A 17,897-nucleotide genomic window follows, 5' to 3' on the forward strand; every position below is an offset into this window, starting at 1 on the left:
ATTCAAATCCTGGTCAAATTGTAAAATCGGGAAAGGCAGTTTGATCTTTGAAAATTCTGTTTATAATAATCTCAGGCATCTTGACTGGGTTTTTGACAAGTATATAGCCATCAATGTCAGGTAGATGAAATTCTCCAGAAATTCTAAATCCCCTTGCCTAAACTGAGATTAGCTGACAGTTGTTCTCAAGATAGAATATTCCGCAGTGGCACAACAAGTTGTAGCAATGTTCCACAACTCCGCAATAGATCACAGCTTCCTGTGACACATACGCTAGTGCCATTGATTTGAGGAGATCCTTTATAGCAACAACATATATAGCTGTTTTACTATAGACTTTTAGGTCATAAGGCATTTTAGAGAACTGTATTCAGCCAAAGATGGGTGGTGAAAAGATGGGGTTGATAGAAAAGTTTGAAGTATCTTAGAGGGTGAGATAGAGAGACAACTGTGGAGCCCAGTGAATCAAATATGAACATGCACCTACAAGCATCAGGAACACATCAGCAAGAACTGTGCAGAAAACCTTACGACACATAACAGGTAGGACGCAAGACTTTCTGCAGGTTGTGTTTGAGGTTCAGTCTGAAATTGTGTTTATTGCAAAGTTGCAGCTGTCAGGATTCCCAATAATATATGACGTGTTTTCACAAACAGCCCAGGGATATTTCAACATCGTCTGCTGTTGAGCAATGAAAAAAGACTGCTGGTCGCTCAGGATTCCTCACTGTCTCCAACTCTTAAAATGCGATGTTGACCACAATATCATCATTTGGTTTAACCATCAGTTAACCATCCGTTTTGTGAATCAGTTGGGATCATTGTGTCCATCATTGCCATCCATGACATAAAAAGCATAAAGTGATTTCTTCTCAATTGCTTGTCCATTCATATCATGGTGTCTCCAATCATGTCCAAATTCCTTCTCTCTGCAACCATTCCTAAATTCAGCATCTAAACTGTTCACTAGAAAACTGATACAAATATCATGTTGTCTATCAAGGGTACACTGCACAAACATTTTAATGGAAATTCTTTTCAATTGCTGTTCTCAAGTGCTGTAGAAGAGACTATCTCCTTTATACATCAACTTAGTGGAGCTGCAGTTTCCCTTGCAATTGTATAGTACTTCAAACATAGCAATATGTTCCAAAGCACTATATAGGAACACTTTCAAATAAGGTTTAGTACCAAACCATCTAAGGATGTGACTGGTTGACGTAAAGTTTATTCGAAGGGATGACTTTTTAGACAGAGCAAACCACATTCGCAATAATACTGTGGTGCATGACCTTATACTCTACACCCCAAGGAACTAAAGGAACTGGCCAATAAGTAAATATGAAAATGAATGCTTCTTGTCAAGTTTTGTGGATTCTAGAACAGTTCTGACAGATTGTTGGCTGGTAAGTGTAATCCTACCTTTTTCTTTTAAAGAAAGGTGGGAGGGAGAAAATCGGAAACAGCAGACAGCTTTGCTGAACATTGGTGTAGGGAAAATGCTGGAGTCCATTATAAGAACATGATAATAGAACATGAAAGGAAATCATTCCTATTGAAAGCTTTTGGATATGATAGAAAACCAGTGGGTGTGGTGTATTTGAATTTTCAGAAAGCTTTTGAGAGTCTCACAAGAGGTTACTGTGCAAAATCATACTACATGGGTCTGGTGGTAATATACTGGCATGGAGTGAGAATTGGTTGTTAGACATGAAGACGTGTAAGAATAAATTAGTCATTTTCAGAATGGCAGGCAGAAATAAATGGTGCACTAAGGGGAATCTGAGCTTGGACCCAGCTTTTACACTTTTGCTGAGATGTACATACTAATCCTTTGGGTAAGTACATTATAGATACAATATAATGTGGATACTTGTCCATGTTAGTAGGAAAAAAAACAAATGGTAGGCTATTATTTAAATAGTTATAGATTGGGAAAGATTGATGTACAAAAAGGACCTGGATGTCCTTCTACATGGCCATTGAAAACAATTATGTAGGTCCAACATGCAGTTAGGATGGCATATGGTGTGTTGGCCTTTGTGAGAAATACTTGTTAATTCTTATTCATAGTATTTGCGTGTCCCAGGCTAGGCCAATATTTACTGCCCATTCTTAATTGTCTGGAGGGTAGTTAAGAATCAGCCACATTGCTATAGGTCTGGAGTCACTAGTAGGCTAGGCCTAGGTAAGGATTTCCTTCCCAAAAGGACACTTGAAGAACCAGGTGGGTTTTTATAGCAGTGGGTTGCATCATGGCCATTGAGCGAGATTTTAGTTCCAGAATTTTTGTTTTATTGAATTCAGACTTCATCAGCTGCCATGGTGGGATTATAACCCAGGTCCCCAGGATATTAGAGTCAGAAAGGGTGGTGCTGGAACAGCTTAGCAAGTCAGGCAGCATCCGAGGAGCAGAAGAATTGACGTTTTGGGCCTAAGCCCTTTATCAGGAATGTTGAAGGGCTTGTGCCCGAAACATTGACTCTCCTGCTCCTAGGATGCTGCCTGACTTGCTGTCCTTTTCCAGCACCACACTCTTGACTCTGACTCTCGAGCATCTGCAGTCCTCACTTTCCCCAGGATGCTATCCTGGGGTAGTATTAATGCAGTGACATTATCACTATGCTGGTACGTTTCTAACTCATCACAACCCCACTTTTTCACACTGATGTCTCTCAAAGTCTGAGGCCTTAAAATGGGAGAGGCATGAAAGCTCTTGAGCAACTGTGGAGGGAGCCACAGTGAGTGAGCGGGTGAGAAGTGGGCTTTATTTTGTGACTGGTTAGAGGGGAACAGGAGCTGTGTTGGGGACGATAATGGAAAGATCGACTTTCTACAAAAATGAACATCCACCTTTGCACAGTTTGTTTTTAAACTTTGCAATGTGTATCAACTTTCAGGATCTCAGTTAGTCAGTTATCATGGTTCCACCAGACCATAGGGCTGCTCTCTCATTAGAGAGAGAGAGAGAGCGAGAGAGAGAGACGATAAGTGATGGTTTAACCTGAGGGTCACCACGCCTCAGGCAAGGGAGAGGTTGAGAAGGAGAGTCCGTTTTGGTGACCTCAGCCAGTGCAGGAATTGAACCCACGCTGTTATCATCATGTTGCTTCAAAAACCAACCATCTAGCCAACTGAAAACAGTCAATTTGGCACCATTGAACATTTTGGGGAAAAAGTGAAGAATTAAAGGGACATTACAGCTGTCCAAAATCATTCTCCGCTTGACCACTAATGTTGCTCACAACCCCAAAGTCTTACCTTATGATAGTTTGGTGGGTCACACCCACAGCTTGGGATGCCCTAACAAGCTGGTTTGTTGTTTTCCACTCTCTCATCTTATCCATTGTGAAGCATGGTGTACTGATGCAAATGTACACAACTCCCTGAACCAGATATGTGCCTATTAATCTGGCTTTGATTCAGGCCTAGCAGAAATGGATGAAAGGGCGATGTGTTGTTACATTGTCGTTCAATTCTCAAGTTTAATTTCAAGAAAATGAGTTATATTTTCCAACTCATGATTTCAGCCAAATACCACAGGAAACACTAATTGTTTTCACGTTTTCAATTTAATGTTGGATAACCAATACCATTTAGCCACAAGAGCCGTACAAAAACTGGCTTAAAACAAGTAACTCAAATCGTGTAAGCAATGCCAGACATTTCAAGGTAAATTGTGGCAACGTGATGAAAAATAACAAAAGCTGAAATGTACACTCTGATTTCTTTAATATAGCACTTTGGCAGATGTTGAAAGTTATAATATTAAATTATTTGCATTCTTTGAAAATGTTTTTTGAAGTTCAGGTCATTTGATCACGTGTTATACTGAATATCATGAAAACTGAATGGGAGAATGAAACCAGAATGTCTGGAGCGTTGGAGGCTGAGGGGTGACCTTACAAAGGTTCATGAGGGGCATAGATAGGGTAAATAGACAAGATCTGTTCCCTGCGATGGGGTGAGTCCAGAACTGGAGGGCATAAATTTAAGGTGAGAGGTGAAAGATTTAAATGGGACCTAAGAGGCAACCTTTTCATGCAGAAGGTGGTGCATATATGGAATGAGTTGCCAGAGGAAGTGGTCGAAGCTGGTGTAATTCCAACATTTAAAAGTTAAAAATCACTCAACACCAGGTTATAGTTTTAGATTTAGATTACTTACAGTGTGGAAACAGGCCCTTCGGCCCAACAAGTCCACACCGACCCGCCGAAGCGCAACCAACCCATACCCCTACATTTACCCCTTACCTAACACTACGGGCAATTTAGCATGGCCAATTCACCTGACCTGCACATCTTTGGACTGTGGGAGGAAACCGGAGCACCCGGAGGAAACCCACGCAGACATGGGGAGAACGTGCAAACTCCACACAGTCAGTCGCCTGAGGCGGGAATTGAACCCGGGTCTCTGGCGCTGTGAGGCAACAGTGCTAACCACAGGTTTATTTAGAAGTACTAGCCTTCGGAGTGCTGTTCCTTCACTGGGTAGCTGTGGAGCAGGATCATAAGACACAGAATTTATAGCGGAAGATTAGAGTGTCATGCAACTGAAATGATACATTGAACAAACCTAGATTGCTGTTCAGTCTTTCATTTTTTAGAATGAGTTGCAGGTTTCAGCTGATTAATATGTAAATCCTAGAACCTCTTTCAAGCCACATTCTCGAGATACCTAAAGGCCAGTACTTCCAAATAAACTTATTAGACTATAACCTGGTGTTGGATGATTTTTAACTTTGTCCACCCCAGTCCAACACAGGCAACTCCACAACATTTAAAGGATATCTGGATGGTTATATGAATAGGAAGGGTTGAGAGGGATATGGGCCAAGTGTTGGCAAATGGGACTAAATTAGATTAGGATATCTGGTCGGCATGGATGAGTTGGACCGAAGGGTCTGTTTCCGTGCTGTACATCTCTATGACTCTATGATGGAATTTGTTATAATTTGAGACTGTTTGCAAAGGGATTCTAGATTAAACCCCCTGTTTCAGTTCACCCTGCTGAGGTAGCTGTCCCAGGATTCTGGGAGAGGACAAGGTTTTTTTCCAATGGTAACTTTATTTTTCATGTCTCCCAGCCCCCACCAACCAACCGAAGGTATAGTCGCAGGGCTCCCGTCCAAACATTGACATGCTCCTCCAACTTTTTGACCTGACTTCCAAAACAGTGTTGATTCCCAAAGCAAGCAGCACGTGTCCAAACTTGGAAGGCAGAGATGGTCTGTGAAGTACTCTGGCCACTTGTAATAACTGATCAGTTATAGTGGGTGCCTGACTGATTCATGTTCCTCCAAAAACACTACTGAGTGAGCAAGTTTGTGATAAGTAAAATAAATAACTGTTTTTTTGAATGGCAGTCAGCTGTTGGGTCACAGCAATTCCATCAAAGATTGAGGTGAACCAGCTTTGGTGCTGGGTCTGCTCAGTGTTGATGAGTTCTGCTGAAGTGTCCTTAAGGCCCCTTGTTCGCAATAGAAAGGTAGCTTCCAGAATGCCTGAAAACAACACAAGAGTCTCCCTACCAAAGAAAACCTGAAAGAACTCAGAAAAGATTTACAAGGATGTTGTCAGGGTTGGAGGGTTTGAGCCATAGGGAGAGGCTGAACAGGCTGGAGCTATTTTCCCTGGAGTTTCGCAGGCTGAAGGGTGACCACACAGAGGTTTATAAAATCCTGAGGGGCATGGATAGGATGAATAGACAAGGTCAGTTGCCCAGGATAGGGGAGTCCAAAACTAGAGGGCGTAGGTTTAAAGTAAGAGAAAAGATTTAAAAGGGACCTAAGGGTGATGCGTGTATGGAATGAGTTGCCAGAGGAACTGGTGAAGGCTGGTACAATTACAACATTTAAAAGGTATCGGTATGGGTACATGAATAGGAAGGATTTAGAGTAATATGGGCCAAGTGCTGGCAAATTGGACTAGATTAATTTAAGATATCTGGTCGGAATGGACGAGTTAGACCAAAGGGTTTGTTTCTGTGCAGTACAATCTATGATTCTTTATACACTTATTCATAGGTCCTTCGATCACAGGTGAGTACACTCTTCTCACCTCTACTTTCCGCCTGGATTATGATCAAAACCAGATGTTTCGCTGTGCAATGGGGTTTGCTCTGGTTAGTCGTCCAAAGTATTGCAGCTGAGTCGAAATGGAGCTTTCTGTAGGAACTTTTCTAACCGTTTTATCTCTACACTCTAGCTGAGCATCTACTCACTTCCTGTTATCTCTCTACGTGAAAGTATGACACTGACAGCATTACTATATGAATCTGCATTCCTGAAGAAGGGCTCATCCCCGAAACGTCGATTCTCCTGCTCCTTGGATGCTGCCTGATCTGCTGTGCTTTTCCAGCAACACATTTTTCAGCTCTGATCTCCAGCATCTGCAGTCCTCACTTTCTCCTATATGAATATGCATCTTCAATACACTGATATTAATGCCATTAATCTAACATCTTATACTGACATAGTAGTGAACAGCCAATGCAGAAAATAAAATTAGAAGTCTAATGACCAAAAGGACAGAAAGCTGCCCATTCTGTTCCTTGTCCCCTCCCTCACACACCTCACCTATCCAGTCCTCCCCACCTCTTTTCTCCCTCCTTCCCTCCTTTCACCGTCTCCCTCACTAACCTCCCAGCACCCACCACTTAAACTCCCTCCTACTCCAAGAATCTATGACTTTTCTATCTTTCAGCAGAGAGAAAACAGGAAGATTTCTAGTTTCCCAGTTGACCATGGCCTATCTAAAACCCACCATGTCATTGTAAAAGGACAACAAATTATTTAAACTTTGGTTTACTTTGAATTTTGAAATAAGAGGGTGTTGTAAATAGAATGGCATGGTGGCTCAGTGGTTAGCACTGCTGCCTCATAGTGTCAGGGACTTGGGTTTGATTCCAGCCTTGGGCGACTGTCTGTATGGAATTTGTATGTTCTTCCCATGCCTGCGTGGATTTGCTATGGTTTTCTCCCACAACCCAAAGATGTGCAGGTTAGGTGAATTGGCCATGCTAAATTGCCCATAGTGTTAGGTGCATTAGTCAGGGGCAAGTATAGGATAGGGGCCTGGGTGTGGATGGGTTATTTGTCGGAGAGTTGGTTTAGACTGAAGGGCCTGTTTCCATTTGACAGTAAAGTTATGAGAAATATTCGTATCTAATTTGTTCTCACATTAAAAATCTAACATTAACCATTAATACAGTGTAACAGAATAACATTAATATGAGATATTGATAGTTTAATTTTTCCTTCCTGGTTACAGATATCTGTAAAGCCTTGAAGGTCATTGTAACCCCAGGGCCTGTGGTGGAGTTCACTGAAGGACAACGGGGCACCCTATTCTGTCGAATATCTCAACAGAAGAGGAGGAACAGTTACTTATCTCTGGTCTGGCTATTTTCAAATTCACTGTATGACAATCAAAGGATTCTGAGGTTGAATCGAACAGGCCACGTGCAAGCATTCCGTAACTGCAGGGAGCATCGATGTGAGCTTCAGTTCTTCGAGCAGGGCTTGGCCAAGGTTTACGTTTTGATCATCAACAAATTTCACAACAGTGATGAAGGACAGTACAGATGTAAGGTGCAGGAAATTGCAAACCTAAATAGGAGATGGCTCTCGATATCTAATGGCGATAACGCCACGGAAGTGAGAGGTATGTATTGATCACCGAGTAGCATTGCTCAAAGGTGCAGATAAAATGGTCAGACCTTCTCCAAATCATGATCGTAAAAATAATCTGTCTTTTATTTGTAATTAAGAACATTAAAAAAATCATCTTTCAAGTTATCCTCCACAATTGGGGAAAGTGACGACTCGGGATATTATTGCTAGACTGTTAATCAGAGACCCAGGTGATGTTCTGGGGACCGGGGTTCGAATCCCGCTATAGTCAATGGTGGAATTTGAATTCAATGAAAATCTGGAATTAAGGTTTTCATGATTACCGTCAATCCATCATTGATTGTCAGGAAAAACCCATCTGGTTCACTAATGTCCTTTAGGGAAGGAAACTGCCATCCTTACCTGGTCTCGTCTACATGTCACTTCAGAGCTACAGCAATGAGGTTGATTCTTAACTGCCCTCTTGGGCAATTATGGATGGGCAATAAATGCTGGCCTTGCCAGCAATACCCTCGAACCATGAATGAATAAAAAAAAATCTCTTATTGGCTTAGCAACTATTGAGGTGAGAATTAAAAATGCAGTTGAAAGTAACATTTTGTGCATTTTATATCCATGAGTAACGGCATTCACAACATTAAGTACACTTGTGTGTGCATTGAATAAAAATTGTTGTTTTTCCAGTTCCTGTCTCCATTCCAGCTCTTCTCTCTGACCCACCTTGACAATTTCTCCCTGTACTTTCCTTTACAACAGTAAAGACTCAACGATTTTCCCAAAGATGGCCTTTGTTACTGTGTTTGTTTGAGAAGGGGAAGTGGTTTCACTGATTTTAAAGTCCATTGTTCTGCCTAATGCTAATTTGTTTTGAGCTTTTCAACTATTAAATCGAGCGAACTGCAATCCCTTTAGCTACAGTCATTGGTAGAGCCCAGAGAGCTAGTGGTATTCCATCCTCTCTCTCTTATTCCAACCTCTCAAGAACTCTCAAAACTTCTTACAATTGAATCATTAATGAAAGAATTTTTATTTTCTGTTGACCTGCTTTGTCTGGCTGGATGTCAACAGTTAACATGTCCTCATTAAAATGCATTTGCATGGAAAGCTCAAAGCTTGTAAATGTCTTTCTAGCCTCCCTGTTTAAAACAATCTCACGAGAAGTTTGCCGAGATCTGGGAGAGGCATTTGAAAAGCTTCTTTTGGCTTGGCTCAGCAATGATATTATTCATTTCAGCTAAGCTTTTAGGTCTGGCTCTGCTATTAGCCTGATTGCCAATTCTGCCTTCCAAAAACATTTTTTATGCAACTTTGCTGAAACCATGAAGCTCCAAATTGTGATTTAAAAAAAACCAGGGTGGCACAGTGGCTCAGTGGTTAACACTGCTACCTCACAGCAGCAGGGTGCCAGGTTCGATCCCAGCCTCGGGTGACTGTCTGTGTGGTGTTTGTGCATTCTCCCTGTGTCTGCGTGGGTTTCCTCCAGTTGCTCCGGTTTCCGCCCACAGTCACAAAGATGTGCAGATCAGGTGAATTGGCCATGGTAAATTGCTCATAGTGTTAGGTCAGTTAGTCAGAGGGAAATGGGTCTGGGTGGGTTACTCTTCAGAGGGTCAGTGTGGACTGGTTGGGCCGAAGGGCCTGTTTCCACACCGTAGGGAATCTAATCTAAGTAGAAACTACTGCTAGTTAATGACAAAATATTGTAAGTTGAACACAATAGTGCCCATTTGAGAGTGATACCAAGTTTCAACCCATAATAATGCAAAACTACTCTCCCAAGGAGTGAGGATATCTCAGCAGGTTTGGCAGCATCTCTGGACTCTAGATATTGGATTCCAAACATGAACTCAATTTCTCTCTTCACAGATGCTGCCAGACCTCCTGAGCTTCTCCAACACTTTCTGTGTTTGTTTCAGATTTCTAGCATCCAGTATTTTATTTTTTATTTTAAGGAAATTATTTCTGAACTTATGTGGAAACATCTATTAATTTCTTGGATATTATACGAATGGAGGTCAATTGCTTGGATGGTTGGCTTACAATATAAAGCTATGCTAACAGCATGGGTTCAATTTCTATACCGACAGAGATAACCATGAAAGACTCTTCTTCTCAATCCCTCCCTCTCCTGAGGTGTGGTGTCCCCCAGGTTAATCCACCACCAGTTGTCTCTCTAGCAGCCCTATTTCCCCTTTATTTCTTTGAATCGACACAGAAATAAGGGCATATGAGGATTTATCTTTGCAAGACACACCCTGTAGGAATGATTTTAAATGAAGATGACAAAATTACTTGGAGGGGAAAAATGTATAAAAACACCAACAATGTATTGGAATCAATATGTGAAGGGAGTCCCTAGAGAGAAAAAGGTTGGACGTTGGGTGCGGGACAGGATCTTGTAGAACTGGAATAAAAGCGAGGTAATAGGGATTTACAATTTATTATCATTTGGACAGCCACATGGTAGCTCAGTGGCTAGCACTGCTGCCTCATATCCCCAGGAACCTGGGTTCGATTCCAGCCCTGAGCGACTGTCTGTGTGGTGTTTGCATGTTCTTCTTGTGCCTGTGTGGGGTTTCTCCTAGGTGTTCCAGTTTCCTCCCACAGTCTGAAGATGTGCAGGTTAGGTGGATCGTCCATGCTAAGTTGTCTGTAGTGTGTGGGTTAGCTGGATTACAGAGATGGGTTTGGCATGTGCCAAGTGGCTTGCTTCCATACTGTAGGGATTCTGCCTGGGTTTTCTTTTGTTCCAGATTCTCTAAGCAGGGGCTAATGTACCTGGATCCTTGAATAGATTGGGGTCCAACATTATATAAGCCACAAATGCCATTATAACTGGAGTTGGGAGGTCAGTGGCTAACCTGCTTAGAGGAAAGTAAAATGAGAGGAAGATCAGAAATAGAAGAAGCCATTTTGAGGAGAGGACTTCTGAAGGCCTGGGGGATGGGAGTATATCTCTGGAATTTGAATGGCAGGTTCAGGCCTCATCAGCCCTCTAACCTCTCCATCCAAACTCTATGCCACACGATCGTCTTTAAACCTTCGACCCACATCTTCCCTTTCATACTTTCATGGGATGTGAGCATCACTGGCAAAGCCTGAACTTGTTGCCCATAGTTAGCTGCCACCTTGAGCCATTGCCATCGCTGGCAAAAGGATAGAGGTATAGGAGCAGGAGCGAATAACTCGGCACTTTGTGTTTGCTCCACCATCCGTTAGAATCCTGGTTGATCATCCAACTCAATGGCGTGTTCCTGCTTCCCCCCCACCCCCCATAAAGTACTGGCAGTTACAATATCTTTTTCACCGTCGGTTGCTTTGAATATGCACAGAGAGATACAGAATATCGCTGCACATGAAATCTCTGTGACATAAAGTATGGTTGAGAACACTGGATTTGTTCTTGATGGAGTTTAGTAGAATGAGGGGTATCTCGCTAAAACCTGCATAATGCTGCGAAGCCTGTACAAAGTGGACAAAGGGGATCAAAGGTGACAGGGAGGAAACAGAAGAATTGGGTTCAGAAACATAGCGATAGTTGAATGGCAGAGCAGACATGATGGGCTGATTGGCCTAATTCTACTCCTATATCTTATAGTCATAGAGTCATAGAGATGTACAGCACAGAAACAGACCCTTCTGTCTAACTTGTCCATGCTGACCAGGTATCCCAACCTAATCTAGTTCCATTTGCCAGTGTTTGTCCCATATCCCTCTAAACCTTTCCTATTCACATACCCATCCAGATGTCTTTTAAATGCTGTAATTGTACCAGCCTCTACTACTTCCTCTGGCAGCTCATTCCATACACTCACCACCCTCTGTGTGAAAATGTTGCCCCTTAGGTACCTTTTTAAATCTTCTCCGTCTCATCCTAAACCTATGCCCTCTAGTTCTGAACTCCCCCACCCCAGGGAAAAGACCTTGTCTGTTGTGGTTCTGTTCGCCGAGCTGGGAATTTGTGTTGCAGACATTTCGTCCCCTGTCTAGGTGACATCCTCAGTGCTTGGGAGCCTCCTGTGAAGTGCTTCTGTGATGTTTCCTCCAGCATTTATAGTGGTTTGAATCTGCCGCTTCCGGTTGTCAGTTCCAGCTGTCCATTGCAGTGGTCGGTATATTGGGTCTAGGTCGATGTGTTTATTGATTGAATCTGTGGATGAGTGCCATGCCTCTAGGAATTCCCTGGCTGTTTTCTGTTTGGCTTGTCCTATAATAGTAGTGTTGTCCCAGTCGAATTCATGTTGCTTGTCATCTGTGTGTGTGGCTACTAAGGATAACAGCCAGGGAATTCCTAGAGGCATGGCACTCATCCACAGATTCAATCAATAAGCACATCGACCCGGACCCAACATACCGACCACTGCAACGGACAACTGGAACTGACAACTGGAAGCAGAAGATTCAAACCACTATAAATGCCGGAGGAAACATCACAGAAGTGCTTCACAGGATGCTCCCAAGCACTGAGGATGTCACCTAGACAGGGGGCGAAACGTCTGCAACACAAATTCCCAGCTCGGCGAACAGAACCACAACAACGAGCACCCGAGCTACAAATCTTCTCCCAAACTTTGAAGACCTTGTCTATTTATCCTATCCATGCCCCTCATGATTTTATAAACCTCTACAAGGTCACCTCTCAGCCTCTGACACTCCATGGAAAACAGCCCCAGCCTATTCAGCCTCTCCCAGTAGCTCAAATCCTCCAACCCTGGCAACATCCTTGTAAATCTTTTCTGAACCCTTTCACAACATCCTTCCAATGGGAGGGTGAGACCAGAGTTGCACACAATATTCCAAAGGTGGCCTAACCAATGTCCTGTACACCTGCAATATGACCTCCCAGCGCCAATGCTCAATGCTATCTAATGTGGTCAATCATGTTTTACACCTGTGCTTTTAGTAATAATGATGAAAGAGCTTTAAAAATATCACATGGTTACTTTTGTTTTACTTCTGAATTTGCTAACAGTGCGTTTACCACAGACAACTACTGTGATCTCGAAGAGTACAAGTGAAAGTTGGACACTTTTTGAAGGTAAATTAATTCCCCCTTAGATTATGTTCATATGCAGTTCAGTGTGTATTTCAATGATCTCTGATGGGTAGACAGTGCAGAGGAGATTTATCAGATGGTACAAACGCTGCGAACAAATAAACATAGCTATGTCCTTTTCAAGATGAGCAGCCATTATTGCTTGCTTGCGTTGACACTCAGCCACTTGATGTCGGAGCATGGCTTAGAAAGGGTGGACGCTGGGAAGTTGTTTCCGTTAAGCGGGGAGACTGGCCATAACCTTAAAATTAGACGGGGTCAACCTAGAAAGGAAATGAGGAGATTTCTTCAGCCAGAGAGTGGTGGGCCTGTGGAATTCATTACCATGGAGCACAGTGGAGGCTGGGACATTGGGTGTCTTCAAGGCAAAGATTGATAAATTCTTGATCTCACAAGGAATTAATGGATACGGAGAGAGTATGGATAAGTGGAATTGAAACACCCATCAGCCATGATTAAATGGCGGAGTTGACTCAATGGGCTGAACGGCCTTGCTTCCACTTCTATGTCTTATGGAGCGTCTGCCCCTGTAAGTTCAGAAGTCTCTATTTTTAACAAAGCTATCTTTTTAAGAAAGATCTGAGGCTTTGGATGATTTTTTTGTCAATTTTTGCAGAAAATCAAAACAGACCTGTAGAATCTGAGACAGGTGATAATTTCTGTTTCTTTTCAGGTTTTTCAATAAAAACCAAAAAAACATCTGGCCCATCGAGCCTGCTCCACCATTCAATAAGATCATGGCAGATCTTTTCATGGTCTCAGTTCCACTTAGCCACCCACTCACCCTTAATTCCTTTACTGTTCAAAAAAAGTGCCTGTCTTAGTTTTAAAAACATTTATTGAGGAAGCCTCAACCACTTCAATGGGCATGGAATTCCATAGGTTCACAATCCTCCAGGTGAAGTTCCTCCTCAAATCAGTCCTAAATCTGCTCCCCCTCATTTTGAGGCTTTGCCCTCTTGTCCTAGTTTCACCCACCAGTTGAAACAACCTCTCTACTACTATCTTACTGTCACAATACTGGTTCTGTTACAAGGTGATTATGTCCTTGAGTTTTTTAAGTGAAAGGGCAATTGGCCAGGCTCCATTGTGCTGAATTTTGAATGATTCACTGGGGCTTTCTGTTTACCCTAACAGATAATACCTCCAGTCTAAGACTTTCATGTCATAAAAGACAGGTATAGCTCAGGGGGTGCAGCCAACTCTCCAGCTGTGCAATGCAGATCAGTTTAGAACTTTAGTCAGTTCAGTTGCAGCAGGGAATGTGTGAAGCAGGCTGATGATCTCTCTCTCTCTCTCTCTCTCTCTCTCTCTCTCTCTCTCTAACTTCAAGTGTATAAGCTCTAGTTTGTTTTATTTTTCACTGTTTGTGCTTAGGGATGTGTGTGTGGATTGTTGCAAGTATGTTCAGAACAGCATCATTAAGTCGGATTTGTATAGGATACGTTATTCGTTACTCTGTTTTCTGTCCTTTGTATTTCATTCCGTGATTTTGTAAATCTATTTTGTTTATTTAAAACTTGGCAGTCAAACTAGCTACTTTTCTCTGAGAATATCCACTGTACACCTAGGTAAAAACAATTAGCAAAGTTATAGTCTGGGATATCTGCTTAAAAATGTTTTGAGGTGTCTGGCCTAGTTGATAACACTTATCTATTCCCTTCATAATTTTATAGGTTTCTATGAGCTTTCCCCTCATTCTGCTTAAAGAAGCAAACTCTCAAACTTTATTAATGGTTTCACACAATCTTAATCATTATCTTCATTTTAATATATTGACTGCCAAGTCCTTATAAAAAGCCTCTTCCTTCTAACAGTATTAATTTATATTTTCTACATGGAAACATTAGCTACCCTTCAAAAAAAACCTGAAGTTTTTTGGGACATCATGAGGACATGGAAGTTGCTATATAAGTGTAATTTTCTTCTTCTTAATTCAGCATGGCTTCAGATTTGTAAAATAAATACTTTGCAGACTTTTCAAATAAGATCCTTCTGTGTTCCAAATGGTCAACATCAAGGAAAAGATTTCTTCCCATCCTTTAGGTTTGATCAGCCATATCTTCTAATTTCATTGTTTCTTCATCTTACTAATGGCCCTGAATGGTTATCCTTTCCTTACTGGTCAATGATGCACTGGTTTTGGTGGCTGTCCCATTGTGTTTGTCTAAGGTCAGCTTATGGACCCTCAGCAGCATTACTTTCACCAAGTTAATAGGGTGGCATGGTGGTTCATTGGTTAGCACTGCTGCCTCACAGGGACCCTGGTTCAATTCCACCCTTGGGTGACTCTCTGAGTGAAGTTTGCACATTCTCACCATGTCTGTGTGGGTTTCCTCCAGTACTGGGCTAATGGTAAGATACTTGGTAGTGTAGATGAGCAGAAAGATCTTGGTGTCCAGGTATATAGATCTTTGAAAGTTGTCACCTAGGTTGATAGTATTGTTAAGAAGGCATATGGTGTGTTAGTCTTTTTTGCAGCTGTACAAAACTCTGGTGCGGCTACATTTGGAGTATTGCATACAGTTCTGGTGACTGCATTATAGGAAGGATGTGGAAACTTTGGAAATGGTTCAGAGGAGATTTACTAGGATGTTACCTGGCATGGAGAGAAGGTCTTATGAGGAAAGGCTGAGGGACTCAAGGCTGTTTTTGTTAGAGAGAAGAAGGTTGAGAGGTGATTTAATTGAGTCATATAAGATGATCAGAGGATTAGATAGGGTGGACAATGAGAGCCTTTTTCCTCAGAAGGTGATGGCTCGCACGAGGGGACATAGCTTTAAATTGAGGGATGAGAGATATAGGACAGATGTCAGAGGTAGTTTCTTTACTCGGAGTAGTAGGGCCATGGAATGCACTGCCTGCAACAGCAGTAGACTTGCCAACTTTAAGGGCATTTAAATAGTCGTCAGCTAGGCATATGAATGAGAATGGAACAGTGTAGGTTAGATGGGCTTCAGATTGGTTCCACAGGTCGGCGTAACATCGAGGGCCAAAGGGCCTGTACTGCACGGTAACTTTCTAGATTCTAATTGGAAATGTTTGACTTATAAAGATAGGCTGGGACGTTTTTTTCACAGGAGCATAGGAGATTGAGAGGTGATCTGATAGAAGTTTATAAGATAATGAGAGGTGTAGGTAGAGTTAATGGTAGTTTTTTCCCCCTAGGATGGGGGATTTAAAGAGTAGGGGACACATTTTTAAGGTGAGAGGAGAGAGATTTTTTTTTGACAGCAAATATTTTATATAGAACGTGGTTCACGTGTGGAATGAACCTCCAGAGAAAGTGGATAAGGGCACAATTACAACACTTAAAATAGATACATGATTGGAAGTGTATGGGGGGATATGGGCCAGGAGCAAGTAGGTGAGACTTGTTTAGTTTGAGATTATGCTTGACATGGACTGGTTTCCATGCTGTATGACCTTATATGAGTCTATAATACCCATAGTTGGTCAAATTTCACAAAACCATGTTAACTCTTGCTGATTAACTTGAACTGATCAAAGTACACTGTTGTAGCTTTAATAATGCCTTCTAATATCTTCCCTTTCCAGATGTTAAGTTACTATCTTTCAGTTTCCTGCTTTCTGTCTGTCTCCCTTTTTTTTAATACATTTGTTCTCTCTGTATTTAATGGGGCCATCCTGAATAAAGGGAGTTTTGGAAAGTCAATGCACTGACTAGCTCATTAGCCACTTCTTTTGGATTTTGGGATGAAGTCCATCAGATCCCAAGCCCTTGTTAGCCCACAGCTCCAAAAACTTCTTCAGTACGATTTCTCTGGTGATTGCGAGTTCATCTCTCCCTTCTGTTTCCTCATTGATCATTGGTTCTGGGTTATTACCTGTATCAAATGTGTAATACCTCTTCAACTCATCTGCCATTATCTTGATTTTCATTATTAATTCTCCAGTCTCACTTTATTGTTCACTATTTTCAATTTTAAATATTTATAGAAACTCTTACTATCTGCTTTTATTTTTCTGGTTCTCTCCTCTAACAATTTTTTCACTTTTTTTTGGTTATTATTGACTGCTTTTTATATTCTGTGCTGTCATCTGGCCTGCTAAAATTATATGCTTTTCCTTACACCTCTAGTTAACTGTGGATGGTGGGTCTGTCCTCTGGAATTTTTCTTACTCATTAGAATGTCTCTAATCTGTATATCCTGAAATATATCCTTAAATATCTGTTAAAAATCAGAAAACACCAGGTTATAGTCCAACAAGTTAATTTGGAAGCATTATAACCTGGTGTTGTGTGATTTCTAACTTTGTCCACCCCAGTCCAACATTGGCACGTCCAGGTCTTACATATCTGCTAATGCATCTCTGTTGACCTATGGTTTCCCTAATTTGCGAGTTCACTTCAGCCAGCTGTACTTTCAAGCTCTCTCAAATGTGGTGATTTGAATTTGAAATAGTACAAAAGACCTACTTGTCGCTCTCAACCTGATAGATTGTAAAATTCAGTCTTATTCCAGTTGCTACTACCTAGGGGTGCCTCCACTGAGCAAATTCCTTAATCCTATCTTTTGTTGCACAATACGAGGACCTGCTGTTGGTCAGCTCCAGAACAGATTTCCCCTGGCAGTTCATTCCATACATGCACCACCCTCTGTGTGAAAAAGTTGGCCCGTAGGTGTCTTCTATATCTTTCCTATCTCATCCTAAACCCATGTCCTGTAGTTCTTGACTCCCCCACCCCAGGGAAAGGACTTTGTCCATTTACCCTATCCATGCCCCTCATGATTTTATACACCTCATTAAGGTCACCCCTCTGCCTCCGACACTCGAGGGAAAACAGTCCCAGCCAATTCAGCCTCTCCCTAAAGCTCAAATCCTCCAACCCTGGCAACATCCTTGTAAATCTTTTCTGAACACTTTCAAGTTTCACAACGTCCTTCTGATATGAGACCAGAGTATTCCAGAAGTGGCCTAACCAACATCCTGTAGAGCTGCAACATGACCGCCCAACACCTGTACTCAATACTCTGACCAATAAAGGAAAGCATACCAAACGCCTTCTTCATTTTCCTATCTACCCGCGACTCTACTTTCAAGGAACTATGAACCTGTACTCCAAGGTCTCTTTGTTCAGCAACACTCCCTGGGACCTTACCATTAAGTGTATAAGTCCTGCTCTGATTTGCTTTTCTGAAATGAAGCACCTCACATTTATCTAAATTAAACTCCGTTTGCCAC

General features: G+C 41.9%; 1 protein-coding gene across 2 annotated transcripts in view; it reads left to right on the forward strand.

Annotated features, from left to right (window-relative positions):
• vstm4a (V-set and transmembrane domain containing 4a) overlaps positions 1–17,897 on the forward strand; it is a 66,364-nt gene that overhangs the window by 12,848 nt on the left and 35,619 nt on the right. For both annotated transcript variants that reach the window (XM_043678832.2, XM_043678833.2), the window contains exons 2-3: positions 7,272–7,664; positions 12,606–12,671. In XM_043678832.2, the coding sequence (XP_043534767.1) occupies positions 7,272–7,664; positions 12,606–12,671 (459 nt within the window). The remainder of the gene's footprint in view (positions 1–7,271; positions 7,665–12,605; positions 12,672–17,897) is intronic.

Source organism: Chiloscyllium plagiosum, unplaced genomic scaffold (genome assembly GCF_037043375.1).
Source record: "Chiloscyllium plagiosum isolate Xiang-an unplaced genomic scaffold, Cpla_swu_hap1 HiC_scaffold_43, whole genome shotgun sequence".
Classification (NCBI taxonomy): domain Eukaryota; kingdom Metazoa; phylum Chordata; class Chondrichthyes; order Orectolobiformes; family Hemiscylliidae; genus Chiloscyllium; species Chiloscyllium plagiosum.